The sequence below is a fragment of the Ostrinia nubilalis genome, chromosome 5 (genome assembly GCF_963855985.1).
Source record: "Ostrinia nubilalis chromosome 5, ilOstNubi1.1, whole genome shotgun sequence".
Lineage (NCBI taxonomy): Eukaryota > Metazoa > Arthropoda > Insecta > Lepidoptera > Crambidae > Ostrinia > Ostrinia nubilalis.
In genome coordinates this window covers 1,358,542-1,373,726 of record NC_087092.1, presented here as the reverse complement: position 1 = coordinate 1,373,726, position 15,185 = coordinate 1,358,542, and the positions used below count along the sequence as shown (strand labels likewise).

The following is a 15,185-nucleotide window of genomic DNA, read 5'->3' as shown; positions in this document are numbered from 1 at the left end:
GCGGACGAAATGAATTCGCTATTAAAAAACCTTTTTAATTTCTTCGCAGAAACGGCTGGCACAGAGCCGGAGCAAGCGGTGGTAGGGGCCCGCGAGAAAGAATCCTGTGCCCCAGCAGGTCAGTGAACAGCTAAAGACATTCTAGATAAGCTGCTCAGAAAGACACGTCACAGCGTGCGTTTATTTATTTATTTTATTTATAATCTAACTAACAATCTGTAAGTTCCATGACACATGACATGCGAGAGTGAATAGGCACTTACACGGAAGATAATAATATGTACCATCCTTACACTGCATCTCATATAACACCAGGTGCGATTGAGGTCAAATACCTGTCTTGTTATGCATAAAAAAATGTTCCTTATTCTTTACATATTCCATAATATCAAATGTAATACAATTACTTCCATTGGTGCCTTGTAAAATTACCAAGGATATTTTTCTATGAAAGATGGTGACCTTCAAAACTGATCTCGCAATTTCCTTCCTCGTTCCAAGACCTGGGGTCCCCGGGGCCCGCAGTAATTAAGGCCCTGGCTGCCGTAGTCAGCGAAAATATGATTCATAACGAACCACCTCAAGCTTGAAAAATGAAACAGTGACGCGTGTTTGTGATGAATTCATCTTCCTCGAAGGAACGGGGAGACATTGAAGGAGAAAAATGAAATGCCAAGCATTATGGATGATGGAATTTACATTTAATTGTTATTATTTAAATGGTATTGGAAGAGACGATCGCGGTCTAAGGAAAAGTGGTAATTTAAGATTTAGGTTAAGTCGTAGGCGAAAACTAGGTTAGCCAAAATTGTATTTTGACTGCAAGACAATGGAGAGGTCTAAGTATGATCATTAGGGTGGAGCGAAAAATTTTTTTTTACATTTGCGTTTGTGAATACCTCTTAAAAGTTGCATCTTGTTACAACAATTACGAGAAAAATAAATAAAAAAATATTGCGATCATTTTTTAGCCCTCTACTGGCTTTTGAATATTTCATAAAAATGAAAAAATAGGATTTTATTGCAAAAATCATAAATTACCTTAGAATAGGTTTTATTTGATAAATAATATATTTTTGTAACTTTAAATATAATATACATCGTAAAAAAAAATTGTATATCATTATAAGCTTGTCATAAACTTAAAACAATACATTATTAAAAGTGCCGATTATAAGCAAAACTCACAGTCAGCGGGTAACTTTGCAATTTGAACTGTTGACATCAGAATTAGTCCAGTTACCTATTTTCTTCTTTCTATCTTTGTCTTATGTCTTTATCTTTAGTTGACTGATATGAATCAAGTAGATAGTTCGTAATTGCGTTGTCTAATTTTATGGTTCCAAAGTCAAAATAAAATCGAAATTAAGCACTTGTTGTGACCTATTTTAGGATATCCTTATTTGTTTTGTACCTTAATCAGTGTTACCACTGACACCTGTTTTTTTTAAATTAGATAGAGTGATTCAAGAGGAAGGTTTTTAAGTATAATACATTACGTTGTACCTACCTATGCGAAGCAGGGGCGGGTCGCTAATCGGAAATAAAAAAAAAGGTAAACAGCCCGTTGTATTTGTCAAATTTTAGTCGAAACTAAGAGGAATACTTCTTAGCCTGTTGTTACGATACAACGAATAAAACAATGGTTAAAGTGTTGTTCCAATAAGTATTCACATTTCATTCGCTTTCCATAACCAAAACAATGAGATAACTTCAACGCTAAACTACAGCAATGGAAAAACTGCATACAAGAACTATTAGATAGTTTTCTTATAAATCTAGTAATTTGAGCACTTGTAATTGTCCAAAAGATGAGAAGTAACATTATTAGAAAGAGCATTTTCACTAGATCAGAAAAATTTAGAAAAATAGCTACAGGAAGTTTAGATCAGATCAAGCAAAGCAAGACTGAAATTGATTACATTAAAAGTCTTTGGAATCAAATGTTAAGAAAATTATTACATGAGTTATTCAAAGAGTCACGTTTTTTGCACGCCCTAAGCATCTTTTGTTAGCTTTGATGTACTCTGAAAAACAATTATGTATATCAGAGAGCTTGAGACAAATAATGGCAGCAAGAAAAGACAACAAAGTACCTGGAGTATTAGAGCATTAAAAAATCCGAAGTTTACCTTTCATTGATATGAATTAATTTTAAAATAGTGAATGTTTCTAAAGCAAAAGATGGATTTGGGAACAATTGAACAAGCAATATAATGGCATCTTTCAATACCATTAGAATTGCAATGATCTAAATAAAATTAAAAAAAAAACTAAATTTTGTGATTTTTCCACATATTTTATAATTATTTCTAATAGTGTTTTTTCGAATAAAACTTTTTAATTCATAAAATTTATTTTTTATTTACAAAACACATTTAAATTAATTCTATTTTCATTATTCTGTTTAATAATACACAGATTTTAGAAAATTCCCATACAATAAAAAATAAATAAATTAAAACGACGGTAGAGGGCTAAAAAATACATTTTAAAAATAAAATAAAAATATCCTTGTTATTATCTTGCTCTCATGCAACTTTTAGCAGGTATTCAAGTTCGTTTACGTAACTTTTTTTTTTAACCATACAATGACGCTCCACCCTAATGATCATAAAACTACTTTGTTTTGTTAAATAAGTACTACATGTGTAGGAAGAAACTTATTACTATTTGACAAATAGAAGACATTGGAAATACACATAAAAGTTAAGCCCAATGTGAAGGAAAAGGAGAGAGGGAGAAAAGACAAATACATTCAGGAAGAAACCCACACGCACTTGACCTGTATTTTATACAAAAAACTACACACACAAAGATATATCAAAAGAGAAACTTTCATGAAATACCGCCGTAACTCGAATTCCTGCCCAAAATGTAATATTTATGATGGTCATAACAAGTTCACGACATATCTCTGTCACTGTCTAGTTTTTGCTATAAAAAATCTAGGGTCCGAAGTACTTAGTTCAGGTAGGAAAAGCTTCTTCACAACTCAATATAGAGTGAAGTGAAATAGTGGCCATGTGTTCTGAAATGATTGATGGTAGCAAAGCTCTAGAACGAATTACACCCACTATCACTCAGGGAGCTTCTGCGAGCTTTTAAAGCGTGTAGAATCCGTCTCTGGGAAATAATTACGTCGGTTTTGTTACGAAACATGATGTATGAACGCTTGTTCCGTGTGGTGCTTTTGGTTGATGTCAATTGTTTTGTTGAAGGAGACATCATAACTTAAGTAGCTAATTATCGCAAGAAACTGATAACTGAAAAATAAATTATAATAAATTATTTGATATTTATAAAGATGGCATAGAATAAATCGTCGCAAAGGTCGCGGGAAGAACCTGGATGCGGGTAGCGCAGGACCGGTCTTTATGGAAATCCTTGGGGGAGGCCTTTGTCCAGCGGTGGACGTCATCTGACACGAACGAATCATACTCGTATTTGCCTTCAGAAAAAATGTCATTGAGTTAGTTAGAAAAGAAGACTTAGAGCGCCCACCCGAATAGCACTTGCACGACCAGCACCTGGTTTAGACTACGAACAGCACCCAGCCTTCTTTTGGCTGCTAATGTATTTGTTAGACAGGACGTACCTAATTTCATGAGAATTTTCAACTAAAAGTGTCAGGGCAATAAAACCTTACAGGAGCTAAATTTGAATTTTTTTTCGATAGTACCGAAAAAACATCGACGTCTTCTACTAAAGAAGTCGTACGGAAGAATAAGTTTAAAACCATGACTTTAGAACGCATCACATTTCATTCGCCATTAAAACAAGCTCTCACTAAACATGGCATCTTAATGCCATAAAACGAGGAGGCACTGAAGTAAGTGAATAAAATCAAATCGCATTTAGCGAACAAAACGACTGCATTGCCAATTAAACTGGACGGTTTCAAATTACTTTTGAAGCCACAGCTCAGCGAAAACAGTACACCCTAATCAACTTAAAAGTTAGCGTAATTAATCAATCCTAGACTGCATCTCACTTAACACCAGGTGCGATTGCGGTCAAATACCTGCCTTGTCTTGCATAAAAAAGCGGCCTACATTTTTTGTGAGATGTAATTAAGGTTGTAGACCTTAGTCTTCAGGCACTGAGGTATTTTGGACGAAAAGATGTTGCGTAGTTTCCCGGACGCTGCCCAGTCGAGTTAGATTCGACGATTGACCTCTTTCTCGAAATTGGACCTGCCCAGCTGAATCGTTTGTCCAAGGTAGACATACTTGTCAACAATCTCGAGAATTGAGCTCCCAACCGAAACTGGGTAGGGCGCAGCATGAACATTGCAGGTAGCAGGAAGGCGCTGGACGCAGGCCGCTACCAACCGGGCAACGTGGAAAGCATTGGGGGAGGCTAATGTTCAGAAGTAGACGTCCTATATGGCTGAGATGATGATGATGGTAATGATTAAGGTAAGCGTTCGTTACGTAGATTTACATGTGGTATGATAGTAAGACGATTAATATAACTACTTACACCATTTATAGATGTTTACTTTTTTAATGCATAACAGGGCAGGTATTTTACCAGAATCGCATCTGTAAATTAAAGTACGAAAACTTGCAGTACATATTTCTACCTCTCATTAAAAGTTCCTTTAGTAGAGTCAGTGAAGGTTTTAAACGATTATAATTTACACGTTTGAATTAATTAAATCAGAACTTTTTGATTGCAGTTTTGTCGAGTTTTGAATATTTATTTTAAAATAGTAGGCATATTAAAATATAACAAAAGTGAGTAGGTTTTGCTATTTTTGCATAGTTACGAGTGCATTACTGGTAGAGGCTGTTATGTTTGGACTATAGAAGATTATGGGAAGCACAAAATAAAGAACTGAGAGACCAACTCAAACCTTTCCCAGTAGCTGTTAGTTTTTAACATGATTTTCCATTTAATCCATTAAAACCTATTTAGTACTTTTCTGATTATATTAAGTGCAATGAGAGCATACGCGTGTTCATTTAGAATAATTAGGACAAAACTTAACAAACAAGCATCGTTTCCGAAGAATTTGGCTGACTTCTTTTGTTTTATTCGTCATAGTTACGACAAAGTTTGTAAGAAAATTACGGTATGCGCTTTATAGAATTGTGACAGACAGAAATGTAACACGAATGTAACGCGAATAGGGCATTTCGTTACATACTTACTTGGCGGTTGTATTAAGATGACGCTAAGGTATGATTTAATAGGCTAAGGCTAGAAATTCGTCAGACCTGACCTATTTTACTAAAGTCCAGTTACTTAGCTTCACTCACGAAGAGGCCAAACGTTTAACATTTAAAATGAACAGTAAACAGCTGGAAAACTAACATACTAACGAATGTTTGTTCCGGCTTTCGGAATGAATTTAATTAAAAAGTTCCGCCGAATTTTAATTAGGCACAAAACAAACTTAACAGTACGATTAGGCTGTTTGAAGTTAATCGCTGGGGATTGACCGTTTCGTGATACCTACACGAGCAATTTGAATTGTATGATTTGCACGTGCCAATCTTAAATTTGAAAATACATTTATTACCGTGAATTAAGCACGCTATGTATAATTCAAAGTCATCAGTCCCTCTATAGACATTATTTTGTGGCAGTTTTAATTTTGAAATTATTTCAGGGACAAAAGTACCTACCTAACTACACAAACGCAGTTATATCGGAATTGCAACCGTTTGACGCCCAGAAGGTGCTAGTAACTCAGCACTGTAACTCAAATCGGACCATGATAGATTGAAAATTTAAGTATTATCTGTATTAGATCTAGACAAGCTGTGCAGAATCGTGTTTCCTCATATAACTTCAAATCAACGTAATCAAAATGCTCTGAAGTCGGAATCTCAATTGCTACTCCTTTTATTAACATAGTTTGTAGACTTTTTCCCTCCCAACAAGTCTGCTTGGCTTGCATTGGAAAAAAATGCTGTGGACCATTTTGTCCGTGTCTTATAATATCTACTCTTTCCTAGTAATGGTAGGTACAAATAGAAGTATTTGATGATAGATGACCCAAAGTTCCCAGATATTACTTCAAACTCGGTCTATTCATCGCAAGACAATTAAAGTGTTGAGTTTGTTTTAATTGAATTCTCAGGGAATTTCGTTCGGTAAACTCGCCAGTTAAGACAGAGGGCACAGACGTCTGAGAGCCGGAACGGGTTTTAAAACCGTTTAGCAAGTATTGGCTTCGAGGATTTTGTTTTGAAGTTGGATTGATAAATGTTTTATGAAACTGCACGTGATTTGGTCCGATTTAAAATAATTATTTAAGTTCTATTTCTTTGTCTGCGATGTCATCAGGTTGACTACTTCCTTATTTAGGTGTCATACTATCTTCATAGTATATTCATTCACATTAAAATCAATTCAGAAGTTTGAGTGTCAAAAAGGAATACTAAGTAGTGTAATGAAACACGTGGAAAAAAATATTATTGTACCTACTATGTCTTTTCAGCTTTTGGTAATTTTTGTGACATTATTGTGTAATTTACTTACAGTGACGAAAAAAAAACAAAAAAGTTTGAAAATCAGCTTCTGTAAAAAGTTAAAATAATTTTCCCTCACACAGCCAATATAACTTTAAATTCTCGCCAACATTTCTACGTTCCAAAATTATATTTCAGAAAAAACTTTCTGCATTCTAAACTAAGTTGCAAAGTCGGGTTGTACAAACGTGAACTATGCCGCGCCCCGGCGCCGCTCGCCGCAGTCATGCCGCAAGCAACTCGCCTGTGCGTTATTAAGCGAGACCACACAAAAGGTGCAAGAACACGGAAATTTAAACATTTCTGTACAAGTTTGGGAAGTGTGTAAAGGGAACGAGATAAAATCAAACGAATGCCTCACTCACCACATCTGTGGTCTAGTGGTAAGACCACCTGCTTCAGACGCAGAGGTCCCGGGTTCGATTGCCAGTGGGGGCAGATTTTTCTGTTCGGTTTGGTTGATGGTAGGACTTGTTCTAAGTTCGCCTGGCTAGCTACCACCATCTTACCTAAGTCTGTCGCCATAACGACAATGTTAACAGCATTGTTGTGTTCCGGCAGTTAGAGGTAAGATAGCCAGTTCCTCCGTGGTTGAGGATTCCGGGTGAAGCTCGCTTCCACATTCGGCCTGATCATCACTTCCATCAGGTGAGATACAGGTCAAGAGCTTCCTCGTTGTGGATAAAAAAAGGAAAAAAAATCTAATACTTGTTACTAAGTATTGTTACTCCATGTGTAGGTAACTATGTCAGTTTGTTTCTTTGCTATTCACGTTACGCACATTATTTCATCGGAAATGGTCGTTCATTTTTTAATTTTAATTTTAAAACTTGAAAACTTGAAAGTGATGAGAACTTATTATTTTTCAAATTCATAAATAAATAGTGATAGGTTTATATTTGATTATTATTTAGACGAAAACTCATAGGATTAAGGACTATATGGCCACGAAGTTATTTTTTAATAAAAACATCTGAGAGGTATAAACTACAAGTATGACAAATTAAGTAAGTATTTCGGTAATTTCATGGATTAAACTTGATCATATTTTTTGAACATAAAATATAACTTACATGTCGTGGCACATAAACTCAGCATAGATTCAGTACAAGATAGTCTTCCTAAAATATCCAACCATACCAGAATATATTCCAACGAAGTGAAGGAATTGCCTGAAAACGATGCGCAAGGAACTTGGGATCTAGCCTTTCAGGGAAATTCTCAAAGCTTAAGATTATTTATTTCAAAAGAGCATTTTGCTGGATTCGCGCTTGTGGGAGTTCCTCCATAGTATAGTTATGGGTATTTAGTAGACATATTCAATGAATTAGCCGCGGCTATGCTTGGATGGGGAATATTTGAAAGCCTTTTGTGAATTAGGGATTATAATTGCTCAATAATACTCCTTCTGGCGTAGTCGGGTAAAAAAGAGCAGATACAAAATGAATGGAAAGATAAATATCATAAGCAGACAGTGGTGACTGAGTCAGGTACTAAAATAAAATGTTGAAATAAAGTCGTATTTTTCATAATACACAATTTTAGATTTTAAAAGCAAACACTTATAAGAGCGTAGCAAGTGGCGATTGGCAAACGCAAACGCATGCCTCTATATTGAATGTGAATTTATTCTACCTATTTCTAGTACGTACCTACCTACATTCCTGAGCCTGCATAAAGTAATTTCTCAATACGGTACCTACATATTCGGACATCAGGTAGTGTCAAAGAAACAAAAAGTGCACGTCCGAAATTTTTTGCGTGTCCGGCCGGACAGTGAGGATCCGACATCCCCATTCCACAGTCCCAGACCGACTCCCGAACAGGTTTTGCACCTTTTTCGCTTGGATTTGATTCAAATTGCTCGAGGTTTTAGAATTCTATCATTTAATGGTGCGCTGCCAAGTCTAGGTGCCAGGTGGCATGTGGTTTAGTCGGAATTTGTACTTATAGGTACCTACTCATTCGAGCGGTTTTCTGTATCCAGAAAACATGTATTCAGTAACAAAGATAAAAATATTTACTGAAACATAAAAATAGAAAAATTCCACAAATTAAATAAGTTTCCAAAAATATATTTTACTGATCTTATGCAAACATCTTATTCAAAAATTCTTTAGAAATCTGCTAGGTACTTATGCCGCAATTCAACGAAAAGGCTTGATTTTATAAATACCTAGTGAACTGGGACTGGGGAGGTAAATAAACAATGGAATTTTCCACTGTGTTTCGTAACTGTTAATAAATCGGAGTCAGAAGTTTTAAGTTGAGAGAGTCCTTCACCAATTAGTTAGGCCTATTCTAAAAATATAATCGTAAGATTTGAAGGTTAATTGGATCGTGATTACTATAAAGATATTCATCGGTCCGAACAAGTTCTAAAGGTAAGTACTTTTATTAATCAGAAGAAACTTTTCTTCCGCCGTAAGTTGTTGGCACTGTGGCGCCTCCTGGCGGATTTATTTGTAAACTTTTAATGGCTGCAGCAGACAGATGCAACTCGGAGATAAAGTGAAGCGGAACGAAGCGAAGCAACGGATCGCTGCGAATCTTATTAATTGAAAGACGCATGGACTTGAGTTTTGTACTTGACTTGATAGTTCGAGATTGTGGGTTAATTAACTAGACTTGATATTCAAGTAAAACTGTGTTTTACAGCTTAGTATAATTAGTTTTTGGATCAGTCATTAGTCAAACTAGAATTTTGGCGTCGGAGGTAAAGTACTAGAATTTCATAATATGGGTGATAACGAACACTCTAGGGCTGAGTTGCACCTCCTAACTTTGACCATAATTATAACGATAACCGGTGTATTTTGTATGGAGTTGGACAGATTTTTGACGTTTGTCAAAGTTAAAGTAAGATGGTGCAACCCAGCCTAAGTGGCAGTATCTAATATGCAAAATTAGGTAAGTACGCAAAAACTTTTACCAACTTCTGTCGAAAATGGATAGGTACTAACTAACAAAATACTTAAATGGTATATTGTGTTAAATAGATACAAAATTATGATACTTGTAATAAATCTTCTAATAATAAATTATTATACTCGTATGTGAGTAATACCAAATCATAGAGACTGCAATTTACCAACAAACAAGTGGTTAACTAACGCCGAGTTTATTGAAACTAACTGGAATCCAGGTGAAGCCTGATGGCTCTAGTTAGCAACTCAAACTAAGAACTGGCAATCTAGAAATGAATTTTATCAAAGAAATACCAAGTTCTTAGCGCTAACTTTATAAGAAGCGTGTTTAAGTTTATTATAATGTTAAAGCAGGATTAAAATCTTATTATCTAGTTGACGTAGGTTTTAGAACTAACAGCTACACAACAAGTTTATTCTGTGAGCTATTTTTGTTCATTCGTTCGTTCGTTTCAGCCCAAAGACGTCCACTGCTGGACTAAGGCCTCCCCCAAGGATTTCCCAAAGACCGGTCCTGCGCCGCTCGCATCCAGGCACCTCCCGCGACCCTCACCAGATCGTCGGTCCACCTAGTGGGAGGTCTGCCCACGCTACGTCTTTCGGCTCGTGGTCGCCACTCAAGAACTTTCCTGCCCCAGCGGCCATCAGCTCTATGAGCCATGTGCCCCGCCCATTGCCACTTGGTTTTTGCGATTATTTTTGTATCAACAAATAATTTTGTTTCTGAGGATAAACAAACAGCTACTGAGAGGTAGATTAATGTTTAATGTTTTTTATAGATGCCATTTTATCTTAAACTGTCACAAAATTAGTTTAAATTCACCATTTACCATTGTTTTGGGCCTTATTTCTTATAATAAATGATAATCATAGCAACGTATCTAAGGGAACAGCAGTAAAAGCCTTTCATTATTATTTTTGTTTATAATTGAATCTCATGTTAAAAATCCATAAAATATCACTCTTAATATCTCTATCGAGACATTATTAAAATTGATGTGAACAGCGAGTGCTTCAAGAAATAGTTCGAGTTTCAACCTGTATTCTATCTAGACTGGAAACAGCCATTTTCTTGTTCAATATTGAGTCGCCTTGTGACGACAGCCGAGGGGAAATAAAAGGCGCTAGAATACACACTACACAGCACAGACAGTTGCTATAAAGTACCAGTGGCACACAATAATAAGGATCAGAAGACTTGTTTACGGTTGTTAAAAAAGAGTTAGATTCACTTTAATCGGATCTGATTGGTGGAAAGACACTCGCTTCCTTCCTATTTACATATGTCGCAAAAGTGCAAATCCTCTTCTATATTATAGGTATTACTTAGAGGCTTATACATCTTAGTTGGAAACCACATCGAAAGCCGATTAGAAATGCGCTTCGATAAAGCTATCCAGTTGGACACCAACTGCCAGCATCATGTTTGAGTGAAAAGAAATAAGACGACGAGTTTGGATGCTAAAAAGATACCTTATACCTTTGCTCACCACACCAATTTGACAAACTAAAGAAATACACAAACTTGAAACAACAAATTTATAATAAATCAATAAATGTTAGTGATGTAATAAATACATTAATTTCCGTACACTTTTCATCAGTGGTTAACTAATCTTTAGCCGCTTTTCCCTGTCAAAAATGACGTCTGTCAATCTCTATTCAAATCTTCCTTTTTAAACGACGAATTTTGAGTTTTTGAGCTCTTTGTACGAAATGAGGATGCTGTTCACATGTGTATTGTGTAATATATTGGAGTCACTTACGGTTCGGATGTCACTTTCGGCGCCATTCGCGAGGTACTGGGTTTGTTTCAGGTTCGGTGCTAGTAGTTGCCTGCAAAGAAGAATAAAACTGGTTAGTCATTTGGAGTTTACAAAGAATCACTATTACATTACTTTATTTTGTGTTTTTTTTGCAAGACAAGGCAGGTATTTGACCGCACCTGGTGTTAAGTGAGATGTCTAGGATGGTACATATCTGTCCAGTCAGTGCCTATTCACTCTCGCCTTGAAAAGCCTCGGATTATAGTGTTCAAGAAAGACAGCAGCAGGCAGCGTAGGTATTCCAGTCCCTAGCTGTTTGCATAATAAAAGAGTTATCGAAACTTCTAAAATATGACAGCCAAGTTAAACACTGTGGCTTCTTATTTAGTTGTAACTTGTAATAGCGACAGAAATGTAGAGTCTGGTGCTGCTGTCGATTTAACATTCTGATATTCAAGTTCGCATTTATAAAAAAAAGCTTTTGTCGTTTAATTTTTATAAATAGGAGATGAACGTTTTCAATCTATATTTCTTTAATATTCCTATTTTTGCTAACAAATAAAGTATTTTTAATCGCAGGATATCTGAGGTAGTTCATTAAAGCTAAGTAGTAAAGATAAAGGCAAAAACCAGGGCCACGAGACTATTACACCTCTCGTTCCCACCGCTGCAACTCATGTGTAGCAAGGATCTACAGCTTGACCGCCAATAAAAACAAAGCCAGTCAGTGAAGGTCAAGTTTGTCCCGTGGGAAAGTTAACTCTCATTGGACCCGCAACGAAATTAATCAGAAAGATATAGGAGGACATAGTTAAGGTTCGACTTCCCTTTATTACATAGTGGATGACAGCCAGGGCCAGTGAACTTAGTTGTTATAACCCTTAACTAGGTCTAAAAAAAAGTAATTGGTTTTCAATCATATCTTCACAGCATAAGGTTCAAATTGATGTGGGCTCTGTGGAGCCTGGTTAAGGGGCTATGGGAGCTAAATATTATAATTCTTAGTACACTCGCGATTCTTCCCGGCCATTTGTTATCCTTTCCAGCATCCTGTTTTGCTGTGACCAGCGCTGAAGCGGCGAAAACGGGAAACAAACAATACTCGGGAGAATTTAAACTTGGGTTACAGACAAACAAGGGGATAAACCATATCTTCTGGGGGTTGCTTCGATGTTTTTAATGGGAAAAGTATCACTTAATTTGCACAAACGCAAAAAACTATACAAACTTTTTTCACTTGAAAATTTGCTGAAACTTTGCAGTAGGTATAAAGGAGAATGTGCTATGATAAATCATCGCAAAACGGTTTCAATACTCAATAATTTATTGCATCCATGATGTTACAAAATGTGGTATGGTAAAGTTTCTGTTTGTGCTGACATAAACACAGCAAAAGAAGGACCGGTAAAATTTCAATAACATATTTTTATTACATGTGCGGCTGAAATTTATAAAAGACACATGGTATGGTCAACGACACGAAAATTTTAGTTTAATTGAGTGATCCAGCATCAGTGTGCTCCGCTCCGCTCCGCCTTGATATAAACCGAGCCTCACAGTAAGCCTGGGCACAGACCACCGACTTTAAGTTGGTCGATAGTTGAGTCGGGCTCTTAATCAGCATGGAGATGTATGAAAGTTACACCGATTTGCTATCGGCCGATTCTTCATACAAATTAAAATCGGGCTCAACTATCGGATAACTACTCGTAAAAGTCGGTGGTCTTCGCCTAGGCTAAAGTGTAACCTTAAATAATTCACTTTTGACGCCTAATATCCGAACCAAAGACCGCATAGTCAACATCCCTTCAAAAGATCCTTCATAAAAGCGCCACAGCTGATTGACCACTCCGAACGCCATGGTAATTTGCACCCTATGCGCATCCCGCTTCGCACGGGATTGCATAATTTTGTACCTATCAATAGGGACGAGATTTACTCAACTGTTAATTTATTCGCGAACACGCCGTAGTGATGTTCTAGTCGTGTTTTTTGAATTGTAAATTGATGAAAATGTAAATGTGCAGTTGACAGTGAAAGTTCATAGCGTAACAACTCTGCATGCAAGTAGTATAAGAATAACACTATGTCGGTTCCTGTGATAATTTTGTTTTTCTTCTTTTGTTCTTGTGATAATCTTTAATCAAACTGTTAAAAGGGACCTACATTGAACACATTTATTTGCTGAACCGTACTTTTTAAGCGTGAAAATTGTTTTCCTCAGTATTTACTATTATAAGTTCTTTCTAGTCCACCAAGAATTGTCAAGATAGTCTGCAAAATATGATCAATCAAATAACGTTATTAGGCATTGAAAGCTGTTTAAAAAATATATGGTGTTTAAAGCTCTATATTAATAAAATTTTATGTTTGTAAAATCTAAATTTAATTTTGCAAGCGCTACATCACTACCTAACCCGCTGAAAGCACTATTGATGAGCCCCGGGCCCGCTCACCAATGCGATTACTGTTCTATTGTTTTAGACGCGCTTAAATATCGCCCTATTGACAACGATTCATTGACGTGGTTCGGCGAGCGAAGCCGTACATCAAAGTAGTATTGTGCGCATCTGTACTAATTAAATAGACTGAAGTGTGGACTGTTTTAGAATTAGATAGGATTTACTGGTATGTATTTAAGGGGAAAAGTGATTCTGATGTCTGTTTGTTAACAATCAATAAAATGCTGGAAAATTAAAGACAGGTGCAAAGAGAAGTAGGTTTTTAAGTATTTTGAAAATATGGAATTTAAACTAATTTTCACGGATAGAGTTATAAGGTAAACAAACACGTGTGACATACCTATACAGGGTGGAAAAGATAAGTGATCTCACTCGATTATTTCTAAACTATACAAGATATCGAACAATTGGTTACTACTACCAGTAGTTTCAGTTCATAGTTTCCACCCTGTATATTCTTTCCAGCCCCTCTTATCCTCCTGGGGCCCGGGAATATTTTTTATCGTGAATTCATATGAAAACTATCCAAATCGTATTAATAATTGATATAATTATCTTAAAAAATAAAATAACAAAAAATATCTGGAAAACGGCAATTTTCTCAATGTCATATTACATTTATGACATCGGTTCCCAATGTCAACGATTTTTTTATTTCATGTACAGGATGTCCCGTAATAAATAGCACAAAATTAATTCCTAGTTTAGTTTCTTGACTACCTACAACGAATTTGAATCGATTTTTGAAATATATTGAGTTTGAAAAATTTTATTTTGTTTATTTTTAATTTTTTTTTGCCTGTACTTAGTTTTTTCTATGCAGTGGATGCAAATATTAATATTTTTTAAGTATTTTTCCTTACAATGTAGCTAGATAGATTCTTTATCAAGTTTTATGTCGTGTTTGGGCAATAACATTGCATCTCTATTTTTTAAAAATAGTATTTAAAAATTTTATTGCATTTCATTTGGATGACTCAAATTAAAAAATCCTCTTGATAAAAAAATGCATCACACCAAAGTGTAATTAACATTAAGTGATGTAGATAAGGTCAATAGCAATAATAAAAATTAAAAAACAATTTGATTGAGGGCCTAATGAAATTATTTTAAATTTATAAAAAAAATCAAAGTGACTTGAGGTGTTGATAATACTTTTGGGCCGACTTTACCAGTAAAATCGAGTTTTGAGTGTTCTAATATGTTATATTCGCATATATCTACTTAAACAAATAAGAAAATAATATCAGATTGTATGCTATATAATAGAAAATGTATAATGTCATACAGGTATTACACTGGGCTCTGTCAGTTTACACTAGTAATTGGGACCTCATGTAATACCTGTATGACATTCAGATTTCACCATGGTTTTCGTAGTTTTCATACGTATTTCCACAATCAGTGATACTCAGATAATAAAACAGTTCAAATTCCAAAACGAATAATAACAAAGGCTTATAGAAATCGTTCATATTTTAGTAAAAATCTCACTATTACTAACCACTTGTTCCCGGTCGCGGCGCCGTCGCTAGTTCAATTAAA

General features: G+C 35.6%; 1 protein-coding gene across 1 annotated transcript in view; it reads right to left on the bottom strand.

Moving 5' to 3' along the window:
• The window catches only part of LOC135072104 (disintegrin and metalloproteinase domain-containing protein 11-like), a 233,334-nt gene that overhangs the window by 123,389 nt on the left and 94,760 nt on the right, over window positions 1–15,185 (bottom strand). The window contains exon 4 of the mRNA XM_063966056.1: window positions 11,179–11,248. Within this exon, the coding sequence (XP_063822126.1) occupies window positions 11,179–11,248 (70 nt within the window). The remainder of the gene's footprint in view (window positions 1–11,178; window positions 11,249–15,185) is intronic.